General features: G+C 39.4%; 1 protein-coding gene across 1 annotated transcript in view; it reads left to right on the top strand.

The window, feature by feature from the left end:
• Window positions 1-23,252, top strand: part of LOC117289567 (uncharacterized phosphotransferase YvkC-like) — a gene marked incomplete at its 5' end in the record, with an annotated part of 32,624 nt that overhangs the window by 5,601 nt on the left and 3,771 nt on the right. Inside the window, 23 exon segments of the mRNA XM_033770724.1 lie at window positions 660-787; window positions 1,105-1,175; window positions 2,217-2,281; window positions 2,773-2,843; window positions 4,803-4,879; window positions 5,357-5,474; window positions 6,915-7,015; window positions 7,156-7,227; window positions 8,219-8,325; window positions 9,028-9,097; window positions 10,474-10,566; window positions 12,718-12,789; window positions 13,335-13,430; window positions 14,461-14,589; window positions 15,984-16,068; window positions 16,884-16,966; window positions 17,524-17,682; window positions 19,039-19,098; window positions 20,015-20,118; window positions 21,172-21,238; window positions 21,486-21,557; window positions 22,037-22,128; window positions 22,737-22,815. Coding sequence (XP_033626615.1) covers window positions 660-787; window positions 1,105-1,175; window positions 2,217-2,281; window positions 2,773-2,843; window positions 4,803-4,879; window positions 5,357-5,474; window positions 6,915-7,015; window positions 7,156-7,227; window positions 8,219-8,325; window positions 9,028-9,097; window positions 10,474-10,566; window positions 12,718-12,789; window positions 13,335-13,430; window positions 14,461-14,589; window positions 15,984-16,068; window positions 16,884-16,966; window positions 17,524-17,682; window positions 19,039-19,098; window positions 20,015-20,118; window positions 21,172-21,238; window positions 21,486-21,557; window positions 22,037-22,128; window positions 22,737-22,815 — 2,071 coding nt within the window.

Here is a 23,252-nt window from a genome sequence, read left to right as displayed (position 1 = left end):
CCCCGGTGTTCCTGGTCATAGTGCTTGCCCCGGTGTTCCTGGTCATAGTGCTCGCCCCGGTGTTCCTGGTCATAACGCTTGCCCCGGTGTTCCTGGTCATAACGCTTGCCCCGGTGTTCCTGGTCATAGTGCTTGCCCCGGTGTTCCTGGTCATAGTGCTCGCCCCGGTGTTCCTGGTCATAACGCTTGCCCCGGTGTTCCTGGTCATAACGCTTGCCCCGGTGTTCCTGGTCATAACGCTTGCCCCGGTGTTCCTGGTCATAACGCTCGCCCCGGTGTTCCTGGTCATAACGCTTGCCCCGGTGTTCCTGGTCATAGTGCTCGCCCCGGTGTTCCTGGTCATAGTGCTCGCCCCGGTGTTCCTGGTCATAACGCTTGCCCCGGTGTTCCTGGTCATAACGCTTGCCCCGGTGTTCCTGGTCATAACGCTCGCCCCGGTGTTCCTGGTCATAACGCTTGCCCAGGTGTTCCTGGTCACAGCACCTTGTATACCATTTCATGGTGCTTTAAAGGAATATAGGTCTTATACCTCACTACGTAGCTCCACATACCTTGCAGGAAACATTACTGAGCGCTATGATATTCCCCTAGTGGTGTGATGACAAAGTGCTTTATAAGAACCGAGTATTACTCAACATCTTGCTCTTTTTGTATTGCAGAGTGGTTGACTTGGTATCCAAGACTGATCTCTCAAAGGCTTTGAAGGATGACATCACTAAGATCTTCACCAAGATTTTTGGAGATTCGGAAAGCTCAAAAACATTCGCAGTTCGCTCTTCGGCAGTTGGTATGTATAGCTAGAATAGAGACTCGGTGTTCATCCAACAGATATGAAACAATAACTGGTAGTAGCTTCTAAGCTCCAAGACTAACTGAATTGAAAACTATATCTGTCACCACAGATTTCACGAAATACTAGGATTAATCCTAACTCGAGCTAGGACGAGTAACCCGTCCTAACTTAGGATGGGTTCAATGCGTCCTACGTATGTAAGTTATGAAGAATTTGGTGAAATCGACGGCTGGAAATCTAAAAGAAAAATGCAACAGCTGAGTTCGGTTGTTACAACCAAAAGTAATAACATTGTTTCATTTCTTTTCCAGGTGAAGATAGTTCATTGACCTCTTCTGCTGGCCAGATGCAAACTTTCCTTGGTGTGAAGACTTTGGATAAGGTAGTAACAGATGATTACAGATAACTTGCCAGCAACTCCTTTCATTATTATCAGGATATCTTTTTGGTATTGAAACCAAAGATTCATCATACATGAAAAACATTTCAATACATGCATCATACATTTCGTCATTGCTATCATAAAGTGACTTCTGGGTTAAAAATCACAACGTTTTGCAAATCCATTTTTGCATTAAATAATTTTTTTTTTTGCAAGTTTCAGGACTTACATGTAAGACACAGTAGTTTCTGTGAAATCGCTCTCATAATTGAAACTTGACACATGTGGTAATTACTCAAAATATATATTAGCATAAAAACTTACTTGGTAACGAGCAATGGAGAGCTGTTGATAGCATAATACAATATAAGACATTATTCCCTTTGAAGTAACTACACCTTTGTATATATTATTGAGATACACCAAGTGAGATTATACTGGTCTTTTACAATTACCAATTGGGTCCAGTGCCTTTAAGACTTGCATATAATTATTTATTATTTGCTGTGTGGTTTATTTTATATTCATAAATACCTCAGACAGTTTCGCTTTTCCTATTGGTGGAGAGAGCGTCCAAGGGTGTGTATAAACCTTTGTTTATGACCAATAAAAAATGTTGAAACACGGGCATGACACGCGAGCTTGCACCTGTGCTTATAAGACAGTTTCTTCATTCCTCGAGAGCAACGGCCGGGACAGTTGTGCAACATCATGCGATACTCGCAACGCACACAGCATTCCCTTATAAGGAGTTGTTTACCCGAGGGCCTTACCATTTCATAGTTGGAGGGGTGTTGTGTTGAAAGAAATCATTGAACAATTATAATTTTTGCATTTATTTTACTTTTGACCACAGTGTTGATGTTTTTTGACCGAAAAGGTATTTATGAATGGCAACAAAGTGTGCTGAATCGGTTTTCAACTAGTGGTTTAAACCCGTCGAGGCCTGGTTCTTGAGATGGGACCACTAGTTGAAAACCTGTTTACCACACATATAGTTATAAAGAAATCTGATTTACCTTAATGTTCACCTGGTTGTAGATATTTCAAGCAGCACAAGATTGTTGGTCTTCCCAGTTCTCATTTCAAGCTGTACAGTATCGAAGGTAAGGGGACTATTTCAGTACTAGTAAAAGGCTCCCAAAGTACAGTTTTTCAATTGTTAAAGGAATACGTTGCCTTGAATCGGTCGAGTTGGTCTTTGAAAAGCGTTTGTAATCGTTTTTTATAAAATGCATATGGGTAGAAAGATGTTGTAAAAGTAGAATACAATGACCCACACAAACATGACTCGAAATTGCACGGTTTTCCTTTTACCTCGTCGACTGACACGGTCGGCCATTTATGGGAGTAAAATTTTTGACTCCCATAAATGGCCGACCGTGTTAGTTCGCACAGTAAAAGGAAAACCATGCAATTTCGAGGCAAACTTGTGTGGATCATTGTATTCTACTTTTAAAATATCTTTCCAACCAGATGCGTTTTATAAAAAACGGTTACAAACGCTTTTTATACTTAATTTCGGGGAGAAGATTGCAATTCTTTTTTAAGACGTCCAGTAAATTTCTTTTCCGCAAATTAATTTTCCCCCTTACAGGCGGTACGGTCGACCAGTGAACTCCGCTATGGCAATAGTCGTACAAGAAATAGTCCCAGGAGAGAGTGCTGGTAAGACCTTTTAAAGCAATCACACAACATCGGTAAACAGTATTGTCCAAAGGCCCACACTTCGTGTATCACAACTTATATAAAAAATAGCAAACCTGTGATATTTTATGCTCAATCGGTCATCGGAGTCGGGAGAAAATAACAGAGAAAACCCACTCGTGTTTCCGCACGTTTCGCCATGTCATGACATGTGTTTAAAATAAATCCGTAATTCTCGACAACGAGAATTAATAATTGTTTTAATGTTTTCTCGAAAAGTAAAGCATTTCATGGAATAAAATTTCAAGGGAAGTCTTTCACCGTTACCTTCTGTACACCCTGTAAGTTATATGTAAATCTGTGAACTTTTAATTTTTGTTCTGTTCAGAAAGTTTCCAATGGCTTTCATTGAAGATTTTTTTTTTTCAAGATTTATATTTTCCTATAAGTGTACTTTAAATATCTTGTTACCAAGTTCTTTTGACATGAACAACCGCTGGTGCCCACATTGTTTGACCACTCAAATGTAAAGCACACTGTTTCACCACAAAACTGCAGCTCACTAACAACAAAGTGTGTTCTTCAATGAGGGTACATAAATTAAACTCCCAAAGCTTACAGTGCAACGAGCTGATTATTAAAGACAGTGGACACTATTGGTAGTTGTCAAAGACCAGTCTTCTCACTTGGTGTATTCCAACATATGCATAAAATAATAAACCTGTGAACAATTTAGCTCGATTGGACGCCGGAGATGCGAGATAACTATGAAAAAAAAAACACCCTTGTCACACAAAGTTATGTGCTTTCAGATGCTTGATTTTGTGACCTCAAATTCTAAACTTGAGGTCTCGAAATCAAATTCGTGGAAAATTACTCCTTTCTCGAAAACTACATGTACATGTGTGTCACTTCAGAGGGAGCCGTTTCTCACAATGTTTTATACTATCAACCTCTCCCCATTACTCGTTACCAAGTTAGGTTTTATGCTGATAATTATTTTGAGTAATTACCAATAGTGTCCACTGCCTTTAAATAAATACACAAAGCTGATTATTCAAAATACACAAAATATACTCACAGTATTCACAGCTTTTATTTTACGGTAAAGTGAAAATTATTTATTGACTCTTTAAAGGAAATGTACATGTTTGGTAATTACTCAAAACAAATTATTAACTTAAAAACTTCCTTGGTAACAAGCATTGGAGAGCTGTTGATAGTATTGTGGAAAACGACTCCCTCTGAAGTAACGTACAGTAGTTTTTGAGAAAGAGGTAATTCCTCACTAAAATAATAAAAGGATTTCTAGCTAGAAGTCTTTTATTCTGAAAGCACACAAATTCGTCCAACAACGGTGTTTCCGTTGTTTTCTCTTTCATCATTTTTTCGCAACTTCGATGACCAATTGAGCCCAAATTTTCACAGGCTTGTTGTTTTATGCTTATGATGGGATACACCAACTGAGAGCACTGGTCTTTGACAATTACCAATAGTGTCCAGTGCCTTTAACTTTTATCTCCTGCTCAAGTTAATATGGGGAGTTTCAGAGAGTCTTTCTCAGACTCCAAAAAAAAAAAAAAAAATTCAAAACATTCGAGCTCCAATCTTGAAAACTGTCCCTACACCTCTGAAAAAAATAGGACCAATTATTACAAGGCCTATAATGTCATCTGAAATACCTCAAGTTGCAAGTCAACAACCCCAGTCACAAATAGGCAAAATTTGTGCTAAAAAATGTCCCTTTTCTCAGGCTCCAAAATCTGTCTAAACTACAAAATATTAATGAGGTTGAAGCTCTGTTTTCTTAGTGGGGTGCACCCATTGTGCACAGTTCAGTAAAATTTTCATTGGCAGGGGCTAAATTTCATCACAAATGAATTGTATATTTTGTTATTCAAATCACCCCCCCCCCCCCCTACCCCCAAATAAAAAGGGGGAAAAAGTGGTTCAGTGATATCATTTTTAAAATATTTTTAGGTGTTTTGTTTAGCCGCGATCCACTGACTGGTAACCCAACCAAGATTGTCATCAATTCCAACTATGGACTCGGAGAGGTAAGGAGTTGAACATTTTCTTAAAGGGTCTTGATACCAAGTTTGAAGAACAAGCTTTTGGCCATGACAAAAATCCCTACTCATCACTGTGATTGAAAATGTATATCAAGTCTCACTCCTCATTGTATTGTTCTGTAGTTGTCCGTTTGTTGTTGTTTTGATGTGTTGTCTAGTTTTATACTGAAAGGTACAATTACTATGCCTATACTTTTTCCTGCGTAATGACATCGTAAAGTGTTTTATGTTTACAGCCAAGTTTGTCATCCAAGTAAAGTTATGCAAGCTTACTCACTGTAAACATGGTAAACATGTTATACCGATTTTGCTGCAAATGTATTGTTTAAGTGTGTCCTATTTACTTGGTGCATAGAGTAATCTCTGTCCTTACTCCCTTCGTGTATTTACTGTTATGAACACGTCAATGTGAAATAAATGGCCTATTGAATTGAATGTTTTATTATTGTTATGATTTTTTAGTCTGTAGTTTCTGGGGTGGTAGAGGTAGACACGGTGATACTACGGGTTGACCTTAACAAGTCATTGACCGTGGAAAGCAAGGTGATTGGTCGTAAAGAAGAGGCAATTTACGTCGCAGGCAAGTTTGTTTAGAAATGTGCAATCTAATGTATAGCGCTTTATACACCCAAATGGGCCTCTCAAAGCATGCACTTTCAACATTAGTTCCCCTGGTCACTTGGCCATTTAATTCATTCCTTAAACCATGTTGGCTCCCTTGGAAGTATACAGCCTTTTAGAACCATCTCTGCCTTCAGTACTGCACCCATCTGAAACCTTACCCATTCATAGCATTGAAAAATCAGTTATTTATGGTGTTTGTCATTCACCTACACTCCTCAGGCCCGATACATCAAGGAGGCAACAAAGGCAGTTGCTTCCATGCCCCCTGGTCATTGCCTTGGTGCCCTTGAAATGCTATAAATTTACAATTTCCTAATAGAAGTGCCCTTTTCAAAGGAGAAAATGCCTTGTTGCCCTTGCCCTCAAAAACAAAGCATACAGGCCTGACTTCATATTCCTGTACTTCTCAGGTCCAGTTGAGAGACTGCAGGACTTGCAATCACAAGGTTGTGGGTTTGAATCCTACCAAGCTAACTGCTGATTCCACAATGCCTTGAATAAGTGTTTCCACTGAATGTCTCTGTGGTCCAGTGGTCAGACTGCAGGACTTGCAATCACAAGGTTGTGGGTTTGAATCCTACCAAGCTAACTGCTGATTCCACAATGCCTTGAATAAGTGTTTCCACTGAATGTCTCTGTGGTCCAGTGGTCAGACTGCAGGACTTGCAATCACAAGGTTGTGGGTTTGAATCCTACCAAGCTAACTACTGATTCCACAGTGCCTTGAATAAGTGTTTCCACTGAATGTCTCTGTGGTCCAGTGGTTAGACTGCAGGACTTGCAATCACAAGGTTGTGGGTTTGAATCCTACCAAGCTAACTGCCGATTTCACAATGACTAGACACAATTTCTTTATTTTATGCAATATATGATTGAAGATGTTTAGCAAGTGTTTGACTGAGAGAGATTGGCTGTTCAGTGCAACAAAATGTTGTATCTACTAAGGTAGCAGTAAATTAGCTAGAGTTTGAAAGTGAATAAAATTGTATATCTTACTTAAAGGCAGTGGACACTATTGGTAGTAGTGGAGAGCTGTTGATAGTATAAAACATTGTGAGAAATGGCTCCCTCTGAAGTAACGTATTTTTTTGAGAGAAGTAATTTTCCACAAATTTGTTTTTGAGACCTCAGATTTAGAATTTTGAGGTCTCAAAATCAAGCATCTGAAAGCACATGACTTTGTGTAACAAGGGTGTTTTTTCTTTCATTATTATAAATATCTCGCAAGTACCAATAGTGTTTAGTGCCTTTAAAATATATGGGATTTGCAAACAATCTTTTTGCACTGAGTGAAATATGATGTTATTCACAAGATCAATCTATTATTTGTTGTGCTAAGTTTATGGAAATGCATCTGTTGAAAGTGTTCTTCCTTTGTCTTTTCCTGCTATATTAGAGGAGGGCGGGACCCAGACCCAGCACCAGACTGACAGTAAATCAGCGGAGAGCTCGATATCCGATGAGCTGTGTCTCAAACTTGGACGAATTGCACTTATGGTAAGATAGCACCTTGTCAAAAGTGATGCGATCAGGCAAAATGAGTCGTGTTTCACCAACTAGAATATTGAATTTTATTGTATACATGTTCAATGATTATGGACACAATAGTGATAGTTTGATTGTGTTCATCTTGACAGTTGGATGAGTGTTTTTCTGATGCCAGGGACATTGAATGGGCCGCTGTTGGGGATACCATCTATCTGCTCCAGGTAATATAACTTAAATATTAAGAAATATTCAATTCAAACTCAAAGGTATTAGACAGGATCAGTAGGACTGACAAAAAAAGAAGCAGAAAGTGTTAATAGTTTGTTCATGAAATAAGAAACCTGTGTAAGTTTGGGCTTAAAGGGTCTATGTAACTTTTGCAGGACAAAAAACACAATGTCCACAGATTTACACTAAACTTACACAGTTTGAAGATAATGATAGTAGAAAGCTTCCCTGAAAATATTACGTGCTGAGGTGTTGTACATGTAGTTTTGGGGAAATGAGTCAAACAATGTCATGAAAATAATTTTCCTCTCATGAGACGAAAAATATTTTAATCATTTACAAACGTATTTTTGTGACATTGTTTTACTCATTTCTCAAAAACTGCAGCACCTCAGTGAGTAAAATTTGAAGAAAAGCTTTCCACTATCATTATCTTCAAACCCTGTAAGGGTAAATTTATGGACATTTTGAAAAGGTACCCAAATCCTTTATAGGCCCTTTTAGTCGTTGTCAAAGACCAGTATGCGAACTTGGTGTGTCCCAACATGATGCATATAACATATCAAATCTGTCAACATTTTTACTCGATTGGTCATCTAAGTTGCAAGAGAAAAGTTAAAGAAAAAGAACACTTGTTGCACAAATTTGAGTGCTGTACGATACCTAAAAAGAAGGGTTCCAGGCCTGAAGTCTTTTTATATTAAGTGAGATATTACCTCTACATTACTTCAGAGGGAGCCATTTCTCAAAATGTTTATATTATCATCAACAGCTCTTCATTGCTTGTTACCAAGTAAGGTTTATTGCTAATAATTATTTTGAGTAATTACCAACAGTGTCCAGTGCCTTTAATCCGTTGTAAATATGATCGAGACACTAAAAAAAATAGTGTAATTTGTTGCGCTAGTTCTAGTTCCGTTCCTTTTAGCACAGTTGCGGAGAGAACATTTTTGTTTCATTTGATTTGATTAATTGTACTTCCAGGCTCGTGCCATCACAACGTTGGATGTTCCATCTCAATACGAGCTTCTTCATGAATTTGATTCTGGTGTAGCATCCGAAAACATCTGGTTGACCACTGCTAATGTCCAGTAAAAAAATTATTACCTCTCTCGAATTGCGCCTTTTTTTTGCTGGTTAAAATGTATATTCTTATCTCTTCTGGTCTATCTCATAACCAGTGGGGTCATTTGGGGCATGCCTCTGTGATAACTTCACAACTGTCTTCACAACTGTCTTTCCCTCTGTCTGCCACTGCCCTCCATGCATCTCTGTGACTCTCTGTCCTACTGCCCTCCCAACTAACTACCTTCTCCATGCCTTCCACTGCGCTCTGTCCACCATCTTCTCAGGCCTGTATGCTTCGGTTTTTTTTTAAAGAGGGCACCAATGCATTTTCTCCTTGGTAAAGGGCACCCTATGAGGAAATTATAAATTTCCACTGCAGCATTTCAAGGGCACCAAGGCAATGCCCAGGGAGCATGAAGGTAGTCGCCTCCATAAACCCCTGCTCTGTAAGTTGGCAAACCGTTTGGCAAACTCTAGTGCTGTCCACTCTTTGAAGTTCAATGTTGTCTTTCCCATCTCTCCTTCTCTCTACTTCTTTTACCATGCCATGCTTTATTTTTTGCGGTGGTTTTGTTTTTGCCAGGTCACATTTCAAATAGCAAGGTTGCCCGGAGGTGCTGCACACTTTATTAAATAACTGTTCAAACTCTAAGAAAGACTCTGCAAGGGTCAAAACTCGGAACATTAACACTTTTGAATTGTACGTCTTCATTTTATTTTTTTAGAGAGATGTGCCCTGGTGCGGTTTCCCCACTGACCACATCATTCGTTGTCGACTGTGACCTCATAGAGCAGGTATTTCTCTTTTCGGTTTTATTTACAAAACATTTTCCTGTGATATGAACAACCATTTGAAACATTAGGATGCATGAGTTTTCAGTTTTGGGGTGTTGTGACTGAGCCTCTATTGTACATTTTATTTTATCTTCCAGTACGCGCTAATCCTCCAATCAGAAGCTCGAACTACTAGGGGGATAAAAACGAAAGCTACGACCTCTGTTTTATATCCTACTTCCTCTGTTTTTATTACACAGTGCGTATTGTGAAATGTCATTTTGTCACGCACCGTATACGGACAGTGCAAAAATTACATTCTAAACTTTGTGCGTGTGAAATAAAGCTCTGAAATTTCAAATTTTGCGCGTTGCAAGTATGAGACTGGAAGATCAATTCGTTTTCGGCCGAGTTGGATATGGGACGCAGAAGCGCATTATTTTTTCGTATTCCACTCGCACTTGTGTGATAACTTATAATAATTTCCGTCGCACTGAGATGAAAATTATTTACTTGAAATTGTTTTATTCGCTTCTCAAAAATACTACAGCACCTCAGCAAGCAATATCTTCAGGGAGGCATTCTACTATCATTATATCGTTTTCTCATGTAAGTTTAATGTAAATCTGTGGACATTAATTGTGTTTCGCATCATACAAAGGGAGAGTACCCAAACCCTTTAAGACCTTGTCACCAGGGGTGCGTTCCACTCGCGCAAACGTTGCCAACAGTTGCGCACGTTCGCCAACAATTTCAAGTGGAACGAGTTGTTCGCCGCCCACGTTGGCGAACGTTGGCAACTTTAGGCGAACATACTCCTGAGGTGTTGGCGAGTGGTTTTTATAATGGCGGACAAACATACGGTATTATTTCTTTGTCACAAACATAATTACATTGTATTTTCGGTGGATGATAATGCAGATTTGGAATAACAAAGTTAATTAGTTGATGTAATGATGTCAAAAAGAGGACTATTGCAGCAAAAACGAAGTTTAAAAAATACTACGTATGGTGCGCGCCATCTTCATTTCAGGGCGCCGCCATATTGGTATCGCGTGTATGCACCAATCGTTCCAGAGATAAAAAACGTTTGCGCGAACAGTTGCGAGTCGTTTGCGCGAGTGGAACGCACCCCTGCTCTTGTATTTCCCTTAGTAATACAACCCTGGTGCATAAATTTGCATGGATCAGGACAAAATTGACAATAACACATCTGATAAGTACAATATTGACAGCAAGAGCACAGCGCACAAATGGATTTTGCAACCCAACCTCTCAAGGACAGCAGAGATGCTTTTTAGGAGAGTAGAACAATTCAAGAATTCAAGATTCAAGTGTAGAAAGGGTTTTAAGTAACTTTGTTTTACATTTTGTTTCTTCTCCTTTTTTGTCTATAGATGCACGGCAGTGAGATACTTAATAAGGCCATATCTTTCCCAGCGGTTCGACAAATCTTTGTGTCCTGCAACCACCCATTTATGAGTTTAACGGTAAGTAGTACCTTTGTGGGTTGAAGGGATTAAATGTGTCTTACTTCATCCATGGAGGAAGGAAGAGAAGGAGCTCGAATGAAGGGACTTCAGAAGTCGAACCTGTGGTACCGCGGTCGTTTAACGACACCTCGTAATCACCCACATACCTTATACAGACAATGGGCGACCTGGTGTATGTGATTTTGCGCGTGCGCACTTGGTTCTTCACTCAACTATGGTGTCATATGTCGTATGGATATAATACAGAAAAAACTGATAAAAATTGTGTACACTTGTGCCCACCAAATCGAAAAACACAATTGAATACCAACCACCCTCGCATGCTGATACCCAAATTTTGAATCACCACTAGTGACCGGAAAGTCACAAAAAATGTAAAACACTGTGAAACACCACAAACGGTAAATAAAAACGTGTATATTCACAATTCTTGTCTCAATGATTCAACTTTACACGAAGGCGCAGTCTGGCGGTACCACACCTTCTGTACAAAGAGATCTAAGCCTGCTCGTTAATCGGCCGTCCAGCTGGAGGTCTCCTATCTTTTTCCACTGGTCAGACAGGGGCATTGTCAGGGTATTCTTTTGTTACTCTGCGGTTTTGCGGGTCGTTCGAGCTCCTTCTATTCCTTCCTCCATGCTTCATCCAAGATTTAACAATAGTTTTAATCCATGTTAATGTAGATGTATATACAATAAAACTAACACCTGATAATTTTCTTTTCAAAAGTTGGTCGCGTTTTTTAGGTATTACCCAAAACCCGGAGATAATTATGTCCACTTGCAGAAAGAATAGTCCCAATAAGAAAACACAATCTGAACAATGTTACAGTATACTGCTTCGCAGATTCAAATTTGTAGGCATACAAACTTTAATCTTTTTACATAATAATAATAGAATTGCAAAGGTCGTGGGTTCGAATCCCGCCCGAGTAAAATGCCTGTGAATTTTTTCACAGGACTCGGGAAAGTACTGAGTATACAGTGCTACACACATCGGTGTATATGGGTAAAAAAAGAAAATATTAATATTCTTTATCCCCGATGTAAATTTAACATCTATTAAATAATAATAATAATATCAAAGTCTTATATAGAGCACGTATCTACCTAACAAGGTATTCAAGGCGCTGAGTATATACAAACTTTCAGAAAGATAGGTTATTGCAGTGATGAATTTTGAGACCCAATTAGTTAGCACCTGATAAGGGTTTACAAGGTGCTACGGCGCATTAAGCAGCCACAGCCAGGAACATCGGGGTGAACCCCTTCTATTTTCGAAAAGTGCACTCGGTTCTGTTACATGCGTTACACAACACATGGGACCAACGGCTTTACGTCCCATCCAAAGGACGAAGCAATTGTAAGGACACAAGTGTCACGGCTGGGGATTTGAACCAACACTCTGCTGATCAGAAACACCAGAGTTTGAATGCGGTGATCTGAACTGCTTGGCCACGACACTTCCATAACCACATTACTTCGGAGTAAAATAATTCTCAAAATGGTTTATACTATTACTGCTTTAGGCTTCTAAAAGAGGGATCATTGAGCGTATACCTTCCCTTCTGCTTCACTTTAAAGGCAGTGGACACTATTGGTAATTAGTCAAAATATTTATTAGCATAAAACCTTTCTTGGTAAAGAGTAATGGGGAGAGGTTGATAGTATAAAATATTGTAAATAACGGCTCCCTCTGAAGTGACATAGTTTTTGAGAACGAACAAATTTTCCACGATTTTGATACCTCAAGTTTAGAATTTGAAGTCTCGAAATCAAGCATTTAAAAGCACACAACTTCGTGTTACAAGGGTGTTTGTTCTTTCATAGTTATCTTGTAACTCCGTAGACCAGTCGAGCTCAAATTTCCACAGGTTTGTCATTTTATGCATATGTTGATATACACCAAGTGAGAAGACTTGTCTTTGACAATCACCAATAGTGTCCACGGTTTTCAATTGGAAAATATACAGGTGTATCACTTTCTTGTCCCAGAAGAAAAAAGTTAATTTCTAACTTGCAAATAATGAATATTTGTGAGAATATTTTCTTGAGATGGTAAGGCCGAGTTGAATGAAACATTCCACTGTCCATCTTCAAGTTGTTGTTTGTAATGCCAAATAAATGATCTGTTTCATCCAACCGACAGTGCATCGTGACAACCATTCTGAAGATGATGAGAATATCCGGAAACAAAGTGGATGGAGTTCTCTTTGGCAAGGTGAATATTTTTTTTTCAAAATTGCAGGAAGGGGGAGGGGGTTATCCTGTCCTCTATCCACTTAAAAACCCTGTATTGGAAAGACATTGCAGGCTCGTCATTTAATTTTTGAAAGGGTAAGGCTGTTAGCATTTTCCGAAGGGCACTTCCATTGGGAAAATCATAAAGTCTATGAGAAACTTGTGCAAGGGCACCAGGGCCATGACCAGCGGCAACGGAGGCCATGTTTTTCGTGGCCTCTGTGTATTTCCAGCGGACTTTCTTGGGTGGATGAGAAAGTTGATGTTAAGTTTTGATGAAGATTACTGATAATAAGGGCTTTCGGTCGTCAGCCGGAAACACCTCTGTTTTTCGTTCAGATTCACTTTTGACAATACTAGTTGGATTCAAACCAACTGCACACCTTTCCATTTGCAAATCCTGTAGTCTAACAACCACTGAACCACTTCATCTTCCTACTTCAAGTTATTTCTTTTGCTACAGCTACTCTTTACTTAACGTCGATGTATTTAGCCAATCTCTGAATCTTTCTTTCTTCACCACAGCCTTTCGACGAAGGTTGCGTTGCCGAGGCCAAGAAGTTAAGCGAACCTTTGGTGTCCGGATGGCGCATGACATGGAACACACTTCAATTTCTTGTGGTAAGGAAAAAATCGAAAAGGGAAAGAATCGGTGAACTATGCTGAAAAAGGGTTTGTTATCGAGGACATATGCAGCTCGTTCAATGCGTGTAGTGTCACATGGCCAAGAAGTCTAGTTCTGGTGCTATCAGAAGCAGAAAGTGGGATTCGAATCCTGGTCATGACATCTCATGCCCTAGGAGCAAGGCAATATTTGTATTAAGTTTGGAAGGAAGTATCATTCTGCTCAACCAACCAGGCCTCTAGCAAATGATATCCTTGTGGGGTGTCGTGGCCGAGCGGATAAGAGCACCGAATTCAAGCTCTGGGGATTCTGTTCAGCGGAGTGTGGGTTCGAATCCCGTGACACTTGTGAGTCGTGACACTTGTGTCCCTGAGCAAGACACTTCACTATAATTGCTTCTCTCCACCTAGGGCAGAGTTGGTTCTTTTGATTGATTAGCTTTGATTGCGCTACATATTTGGCGGCACAGGCTGTATACTCCCTCAGGGAGCTGAGATGGTTTAAGGAATGATTTAAGGCCAAGTGACCAGCCGTCGATTTCACCAAACTAGGGACGAGTTACTACTCCTAACTCGAGATAGGATTAATCCTAGCGTTTTGTGAAATCGGATGCAGGGGTAATAATGTTGAGGCGCCATGAGTGTCACTGCGTGACGGACCTGAACACTATATAAGTAGCCATTATTATTATTATTATTATTAAATCCTTACAGACTGTGAGGGGCCTGTTTCATCCTCCAAAACTGATTTTGTTTTTTAATGTGCCATGATCAGCGTTACGCTGGATGGATACCAGTGTGGAGATTCGGTCCCCCAAATGGCAAACTGTGTACAAACTTCTTCTGATAGCGCCCTCTTTTGAATCGTCCTCCGCTGCCCTTGTTAATTTGCCATTGGGGGACCGTATCTCCGACGGACAAAATTCCCCGGAAAACCGGTGCCTAAAAGGTGTTCAATGTTGTTATTGTACACTATTATTACTAACACTATTTATTAAAAACAATAGTTCTCATTTTTTAATGTTAGTCGATCATATTCAATCGCGGGAAGTTAGAGAGAGAGTTCGCTAAAGAGGTTCAACATATGAAGAGACAGTGGGACACTGCACAGGAGCAATTGGAAGACATAAACAAGTACCCGGACGGTCGAGCTAGGGTATGAGTTTATCTTTTTAAGTAGTTCTGTTTACTTGTCCCAGTGGAATGGGGTAGCTCAGTGGGTTCCTTGTAGAGATAAGACATTTCAGATTTTCAAAGGCAGTGGACACTATTGGAAATTGTCAAAGACTAGCCTTCACAGTTGGTGTATCTCAACATATGCATAACATAACAAACCTGTGAAAATTTGAGCTCAATCAGTGATTGAACTTGTGAGATAATAATGAAGGAAAAAAACACCCTTGTCACACGAAGTTGTGTGCGTTTAGATGGTTGGTTTCGAGACCTCAAGTTCTAAATCTGAGGTCTCGAAATCAAATTCTTGGAAAATTACTTCTTTCTTGAAAACTACCACACTTCAGAAAGAGCTGTTTCTCACAATGTTTTATACCATCAACCTCTCCCCGTTACTCATCACCAAGAAAGGTTTTATGCTAATAATTATTTTGAGTAATTACCAATAGTGTCCACTGCCTTTAAAGTCTGTCTAGTAAATATAAAATGCTTAGTTTTCCTCCTAATACAATAAGTTACACCCGATAAAGACAGGCACTACTGAATTGCGCCGAACCAAATTCTGTATTAGGTACTTGAAACAGTAAGGAGCGACTGGACGCGCTAGAAGTCGAAAAATCAACTGTTGCAGTTGTTTGGAACAAGTCTTGAACACCTTTCTTTCAGACGTTGATCTTGTCATGAGCCAAGACAATGTAAATAATATGTTATTACGCCAGGGGTGCCAAAAGGTGGAAATGCCATCATTTCAATGAACTTCTAAGATCTGGGGTCGCCATAAAAATTAATGTGTACAAATTATCAATTAATCACTAAAATAAATGATAGATTATAGGATGGGAGTAACAATGCAATTTAAAGGAACACGCTGCCTTGGATCGGTCGAGTTGGTCTTTGAAAAGCGTTTGTAACCGTTATTTATAAAATGCATATGGGTAGAAAGATGTTGTAAAAGTAGAATACAATGATCCACACAAACATGCCTCGAAATTGCATGGTTTTCCTTTTACCTCGTCGACTAACACGGTCGGCCATTTATGGGAGTCAAATTTTTGACTCCCATACATTGTGGTCAACCGTGTTAGTTCGCACAGTAAAAGGAAAACCATGCAATTTCGAGGCAAACTTGTGTGGATCGTTGTATTCTACTTTTAAAACATCTTTCCAACCATATGCATTTTATAAAAAAGGGTTACAAACGCTTTTTATTGACCAACTCGTCCGATCCAAGGCAACGTGTTCCTTTAAAGGATGGAGGGTAACATATTTATTTATTAACCAAAAGCGGTTAACTGCCACTAACAGGTATCATCAAACAAGAAATAATAAAAAAAGAAAATTTTAGTATTAAAAATGTGGTTTGTTTTGTTATTGTAGGTTTTTCTTCATCACGGTATAGAAACGCACCGGGCAGGTATCTGGCAGCAGATGGTTACATCCATAATCAGCAAATACACGACCAGTAAGTCAATCAATCAATCAATCAATCGTTAAATTTATAAGGCGCTAATCCAACAGTCGTTGCTCATAGCGCCGTACAGTACATGTAGGCTCTTGAGAAAAGATGAGATTTAAGCAGAGTTTTGAAATTTGCTAATGAAGTAGATTGCCTGATGTTCTGAGGATGATGATTCCACATCCTTGGTGCTGCGATAGAAAAGGCACAATCCCCCCAACTGTGTTTAGTTCTTTGAATGTGAAAGAGTGAAGTGTCGGAACAGGCAAGCAGATTTCTGACAGGTTCTTTGATTGACAATAAGTCAATGAGATATGAAGGGGCTGAGGCATTGAGGCAGCGAAACACAAGTAGGAGGATCTTAAGTGTCGTAAGAGATGTTAAATTTGCATCGGGATAAAGAATATTAATTTTTTTTAAACCCATACACCGATGTGTGTTAGCACTGTATACTCAGTACTTTCCCCGAGTCATGTGAAAAAATATCACAGGCATGTTACTCGGGTGGGATTCGAACCCACGACCTTTGCAATTCTAGAGCAGTTAGTGTTGGTTTTTCTTCTATTTATATAGGTAACAAGAGACTTGACTTTCACTTGCCAAACCTTATGGAGATCCCTGGTCAGGGATAATTTTCACCAAGAGCTAAGATTGATCTAAACGGCAAATCACTTTAGTGTCAAGCAAGGTGTGATGTCACAATACAAATCACTACGGCAATACTGACCACGCATCTTATGATGAATCTTAGTGCTTTGTGAACTTGAGCACAGGTCTTGGTATTACTATTTTTACTGTAATTGTTAATGTTTGTATTTCAGAGGAGCTGCTTCCAGGCCACCTTGCCCTGTTGTTGTCCTCCTGTCCGAACATGGAGAGTGCCCAGGTGCCCTTAGCAATGGAGGTATGATAAATAGCAGTATCTTTGTTTTTAACCCTGATACATAAACTAAGCTTTGTTCAAGGCCTTTCACTAGAGCACACTATGGACTTGTCTTTGCTTTGCAGTGTTTTGTTTTTTGTATGTTTTTGCTTTTTTTTTTTTTTTTTTTTTGGGGGGGGGGGTTGGTCTTACTATGGCAAAATAGATTTTTGATTTCTGGAGGACTGCTTATTAGTTCTGAAAAGAACTGTCCTGCTTACTACTGGGGGGGGGGGTGTAGGACAAGTTGCCTGCTTAATCTATTGAGAGGAACTTCTTGTGATGTACTTCACAGCTGCAGAGTGAGTAATAAATAAGACGTTTTAACTAGCCTACTCCCCCGCCCCCCCACCCAAGCCATTGCAGGATAGTTCTGTTCAGAATTAATAAAAATCTATTCCGAGGAGGTACAACAATAAGAATAACGAAAACGCAAGACCAGTTTGTACAAGAATTATCTACATTGCTAGATAGATATTATCGTATGATATTACTAGACTTATATTGTCTCTTTTCCTTTCCGTCTCTTTCGATTAAAGAAAGTTGCAAAAGCCATTCTGAAAGAAGAGAAAAGTGAACAGTTTCAGGTGATGACTCCCGACGACGCCCTGGACTGGCTGCAGGGAGCATCAAGCGGTGAAGCAGGGATAGTGTTTGCTGATTTCCTTCGATGCCATGGTCACAGGTGTGTCCGTGAGGTAATAAGAGCCATGAACTCCATGAGCCATTTTGAGATGCTGGACACACTCATGACACTATTGAGTTTGGGTAAATTTGTCTGTAGGCACCCAAACCAAACAGTGCAATACTATATAGTGTCAACCATATCTCATGGATAATGGACTTGAGCTGTGTTCCTTTAATCCTTTTCGAGATATGGCTAACACAATGCTACATTACGCTATTAGGTTTTGGTAAATTTTCCCGGATGCACCCAGACCAAACAGTGCACTCCTTTAGTGTCCATTATACCTAAAAAAGGCTAATAATAATTTGACTTTTTTTTTTTTTATTACCGCGACTTTTCTGTAAAATGACAACAATTAAATCCAATGGGGAGGATTGGTAAACTAACCTCTCTGTCAACTTACCGCGGCAGTGATGTAAAACGGGAGGTCGCGGGAGTCTTCTGCGCAGCCACGTTAACTTAACAGGGCCGCTTAAAAGTCCAATGGGAACAACTCCTCACTGTAAACCTACCGCGGCCACAGTGTAAAACACTACGCAAATGTCGCGGAATGTAAGTCTAGGCAGGAGCGCATTGTAGAATTACACCAAAGCCAGACAAGGTAACTTTCCACGTGGCAGCGGGAGAAAAAGCCCAATGGGAACACAGCTTTATTCTTTTTTTAAATTATTATTATTGGTTTATTAAAAATGCAAACATGGCGGCCAAAAAGCCGAATTGCGATGCATATATACAAAGAGTAAAAATACAATAATTATAACTATAAATCAATTAAAATTTGAGAAAAAAGCATTAAAGTTTAACATACTCATATTACACAATGGAGCAGGTATAAAAATTTACCAAAAAGGCACTACAAATACCCAAAAGACGAGAAAAGACCTAAAAAAGAACAGTCAATTTAAAAACAAAAACTGAAAACTGGGCCAGCCAGCGAATTGTTAAGAAAACAGAACACTGCAGATAAAAACACTAAGATTTGTGATTAAGCAGACTATTTAATTTGGGGATACAACTATATTTATTCTTGATAGGGCGTCATGACTGATAGGGTATCATTGCCAAGTGGTTTATAACATTTGAATTTAAGTGCTGTTGGTTTAGTGAGTGTGTGGTTTCGAATCCCGGCCATGACACTTCAGTCCTTGAGCAAGATGCTTTACATCCCATCCGAAGACCGCATCAATAGTGGATAAGTGTTTTGCTTTAAGACACAAGTGCCTCAATCGGGACTCAAACCCACACTCTGCTGATCAAATCACCAGAGCTTGAGTCTGGTGCTCTTATCCACTAGGCCTCTTTTTCAAAACATATTCTCAATTTGGAAGTTTTGTAATGATAGTTTCGTCCTTTACTTTGTTTTCAGATTGAGCTTCGGGACAAGTCTTGGGGTATGGATCCGGTGCAACTGATGCCATCTCTTCAGGTAAAGGGGAAATATTGGCGACCAAATCAAGCAATGGGAGACTTTCTGGGACGATAGAGGGCAGCAGACTTACCGGGTAAATCCATTGTTCTCAGAATTATGCGCATGTTCAGAACTACGTAAACAATGGAAATTTACCCGGTATGTCTGCTGCCGCCTAGCGTTGGAAAGTCTCCTATTAAGTTGGTGTGGCAGGTTTTTGGTTTATAATCCCTACAAGAATTATTATGGAAAAGTCTTTAAAGAATTTCTGAGTTTGGCCGAAACCTGAACAATATTCATCCTTTTGAGAATAGGTTTTGAGTTGCCAGACGAAAAGGATTTATTTTATTTAAGCCACTTTCTTTATAATGGAGCTTTCATGTCATGTGGTAATTGTCAAAGACCAGGGGGTGAATTTCACAAAGATTTAGGACAAGTCCTAACTTGGGACTTCTCTAAAAGATATTTAAAAATTAAGGCTGTAGTCCTAAGTTAGGGCGAGTAACTTGTTCCAACTTGAGATAAGACTAGTCTTAACTTTTTGTGAAATCCACCCCAGTATCTGCACTTTGTTGACGGAACACATGTATGTATACATGAATTAACAAATCTATGAAAGTTTAAGCTCCATCGCTCGTCTGTGTCACAAGAGTCAAATCAAGAAGGAAAGAATCGGGTTTGGGACCAACGAGATGTAAACTAATTGATGTGCTAACATTTCAAGCAACTTTATTAAATAGATAAACATAATCTATGCTTTTTACTATTCAAAACCGATGTGGAAACCACCTTTGGTTCAAAAGTAAAAACACCAAGGAATGTGACAGAATTAAACTTAGATGTTTTTAAAGTCATGTTGTTTATTGAAAATACATAGTTCTGAAATTACTTCATTTAGAAATTGACTAATTCGTAATATAAATCATATTTGCAGGCAATTCTAGCGACGGATTCTCACAACTCATCAGAGAGAAAACGTGTACTGAGTGCTGCTGAGGCAGTGGACCAGCTTGGTCTGGCCCTCCCTGCTCTTGCAAGGTATTGTTATGATGAATAGAACATGGGCTTGCCCTCTTAAAGGCACTGGACACATTTGGTAATTGTCAAAGACCAGTATTCTCACTTGGTGTATCTCAACATATGCATGGAATAACAAACCTGTGAAAATTTTGGCTCAATTGGTCATCAAAGTTACAAGAGAATAATGAAAGAAAAAAGCAACCTTGTTGCACAACTTTGGGTGCTTTCAGATGTATAATAAATAAGGGTTCAGCTGAAGTCTTTTGTTATTTGAGTGAGAAATTACTTCTTTCTCAAAAACTACATTATTATGCTTTATACTATCAACAGCTCTCAATTGCTTGTTACCAAGTAAGTTTTTATGATACAGTTGTTTTGAGTAATTACCAGTAGCGTCCAGTGCCGTTACGACATATTAAGGATTAATAAATATAACACTGAAACCAGTCATTCATTTACTGAGATGAAATTCCAAACCCAAGACGTAAGACCTGTACATTCTATTATTTTGTGGTTATTTCTGTTTTGGGGGGGGGGGGGCAATCTAGATGAACCTGTACTAGGATTTAAAACTTTGCATGGTCGGAGTATAATTAGGTGAGGTTAAATGTAGCACCGTGTGCGCCTTGAACACCCAACAGGGTGGATACGTGCGCATTACAAGTCTTATTATTATTATTTTTTATTATTATTAGTAAGTCTCCCGAGTGGTGTTGGTTTTGAAAAGAATCGACGGTTCACAACTCAATGTTTTGCGATCAGTATGGTCATCTTCAAGAAGTTTGAGATCAATCGACCATCTGGGACAGAAGAAGTTTATGAAAAAAACGATTACACATTCGGCATGACGTCGATGACAACAAAAAAATGATAAAAGGCTCACTGAGTGATGAACTCCACACGGGAAATTAGTTTTTTAATTATTTCTCATCAAACATGATATTTCGTAAAGAAATATTTCAAGGGATGTTTTCTACTATCATCATCATTGTAGACCGTGTAAGTTTTACGTAAATCTGTGATCTTAGAAGAACAACAATTATTAACAATTCTGTAATGTTCCTTTAACAGAAAGATCTTAGTGAGTTTCCTCGTTCCTAAGGCCAGAGCAGGTGTGGCATCCAGGGAATCAAGCAAGGTCAGTTTATTTTCAAGTCCAAGCCGATTTTCTACCTTCCGCCCTGGTAGTAGTTTAAAAGCAGGACAGTTCTTTTCAGAACTGAGAAGTCTCCCGAAAATCTGAAAATCTTCTCCGCGGTAGTAGAATATATAGCAAGACAGGTCTCTTAAGAACATAATATACCTGGCGAGTAGATATACACATGGTGTTACTGCAAACCAAATATATATTGAAAAAATAATTGTCTACAACCTTTTGTTTTCAGTCAATGTACATTAAGGTCAATCACAACCTGAAGGAGGCGTACTGGAGGTTGGCCAATCTGATGGTCCGAGAGGTAAACTGAATCATTTATGTCAAATTAGGTACTTTTTGTAGGACACAAAACACATTGTCCAAAGATTTACATTAAACTTACACAGGTTTAAAGATAATGATGGTAAGACGCTTTCCTTAAAATATTACTTGCTGAGGTGCTGTAGTTTTTGAGAAATTAATAAAACAATGACGGAAAAATAATTTTCGTCTCAGGAGATGAATCTTATTTTAACATGTACTAAAGCTACAGAACCTCAGGAAGTAATGTTTTAAGAGAAAAACATTTTGTTGACAGAGACAGAGTCCTCATGGTAGTTGGGAACAAAATTATTAGTGTCTAACCTCACACCAAAAAAAATGTGTAAAATGTCATTTCATTTAATGTGACTCTTCGGACTTATTTGAGCTCAGACACATTCCGAGTTGAATTTTCATCGTTGCCACGGTCAACTGTTACCTTAAAAAATCTTCTGAACTTATCGATTTCTCTTGCCACAGGGTCGTATACCTGATGAAGATTTGCTGTTTTTCTTCCTGCCCAGTGAGATAGATCGTCTTCTAAGGAATGGATCTCCTGCTCTGATATCCAGGTATAGTAGTATTAAATTGCGTAAACCAGTCACATCACCCCCTCCCCCCATCCCCCCAGCAAGTTGCCCTCTACAAAGTCACCCCACCAAAGTCACCCCAACAAAGTCGCACCCCACCAAAGTCACACCCTACAAAGTCGCCCCTGCAAAGTCGCACCCCACCAAAGTCACACCCTACAAAGTCGCCCCCGCAAAGTTGCACCCCACCAAAGTCACACCCTACAAAGTCACCCCTACCCCCTACGAAGTCACCCCTTCAAAGTCACCCCTACAAAGTCACCCCTACAAAGTCGCCCCTACAAAGTCACCCCCACAAAGTCACTCCCTTTCCCGTGCAAAGTCACCCTACAAAGTCACCCACTACAAATCCCCCCCCCCTTCATGCGTAACCCCCCCCCCCATGAAGTCACCCCCACAAAATCACCCCAAGCAAGTTTCCCCCTACAAAGTCACCCCACAAAGAAACGTTGGGTAGCAGGTTAAGTCTCAATATTGTAAATCTTTTCTCTTTTTTCAGTCCACCGTTATATTTTAGTGTTGTGTCCTTATGTGCTTTAGTGTTAAGTTGCTAACGGGAGTTTTAACCAATTCTCTGGATTGTCATTCAGGGCGCTGAAGAGACGTCGTAATCTACCACTGCAGGATGCCCAAACATACCCGCTGATGGTTCCAGGTCTACCACAGCCGGTAATAAAGACCACCAGTTTGCCATCTGTGTCATTTTTAACAATAATTTTATCCTGTCATGCCACATATTTCAGCTTCGGGCTGCCAGTGTTTTTTTTTTTTTATAAAATGAATGAATGAAGTCATCAAATGCAATGATTAAGAAATAATTATGACGCTACAATAAAATGTAAAGGTACTTTTTGTAACACAAAACACAACGTCGACAGATTTACATTAAACTTACACCGTTTGAAGATAATGATAGTAGAAAGCTTTCCTGAAAATATCACTTGCTGAGGTGCTGTAGTTTTTGAGAAATGAGTAAAACAATGTCATGAAAATACGCTTTTACATGCTAAAACAATTTTCGTCTCATGATCACTGAGTCAAAAACTATTTTCTTGACATTGTTTTACTCATTTCTCAAAAACTACACAACCTAGGCAAGTAATATT

The sequence above is a fragment of the Asterias rubens genome, chromosome 4, assembly GCF_902459465.1.
Source record: "Asterias rubens chromosome 4, eAstRub1.3, whole genome shotgun sequence".
Classification (NCBI taxonomy): Eukaryota; Metazoa; Echinodermata; class Asteroidea; order Forcipulatida; family Asteriidae; genus Asterias; species Asterias rubens.
The sequence above is the reverse complement of the archived record's forward strand: the minus strand, read 5'-3'. Positions and strand labels throughout refer to the sequence as shown.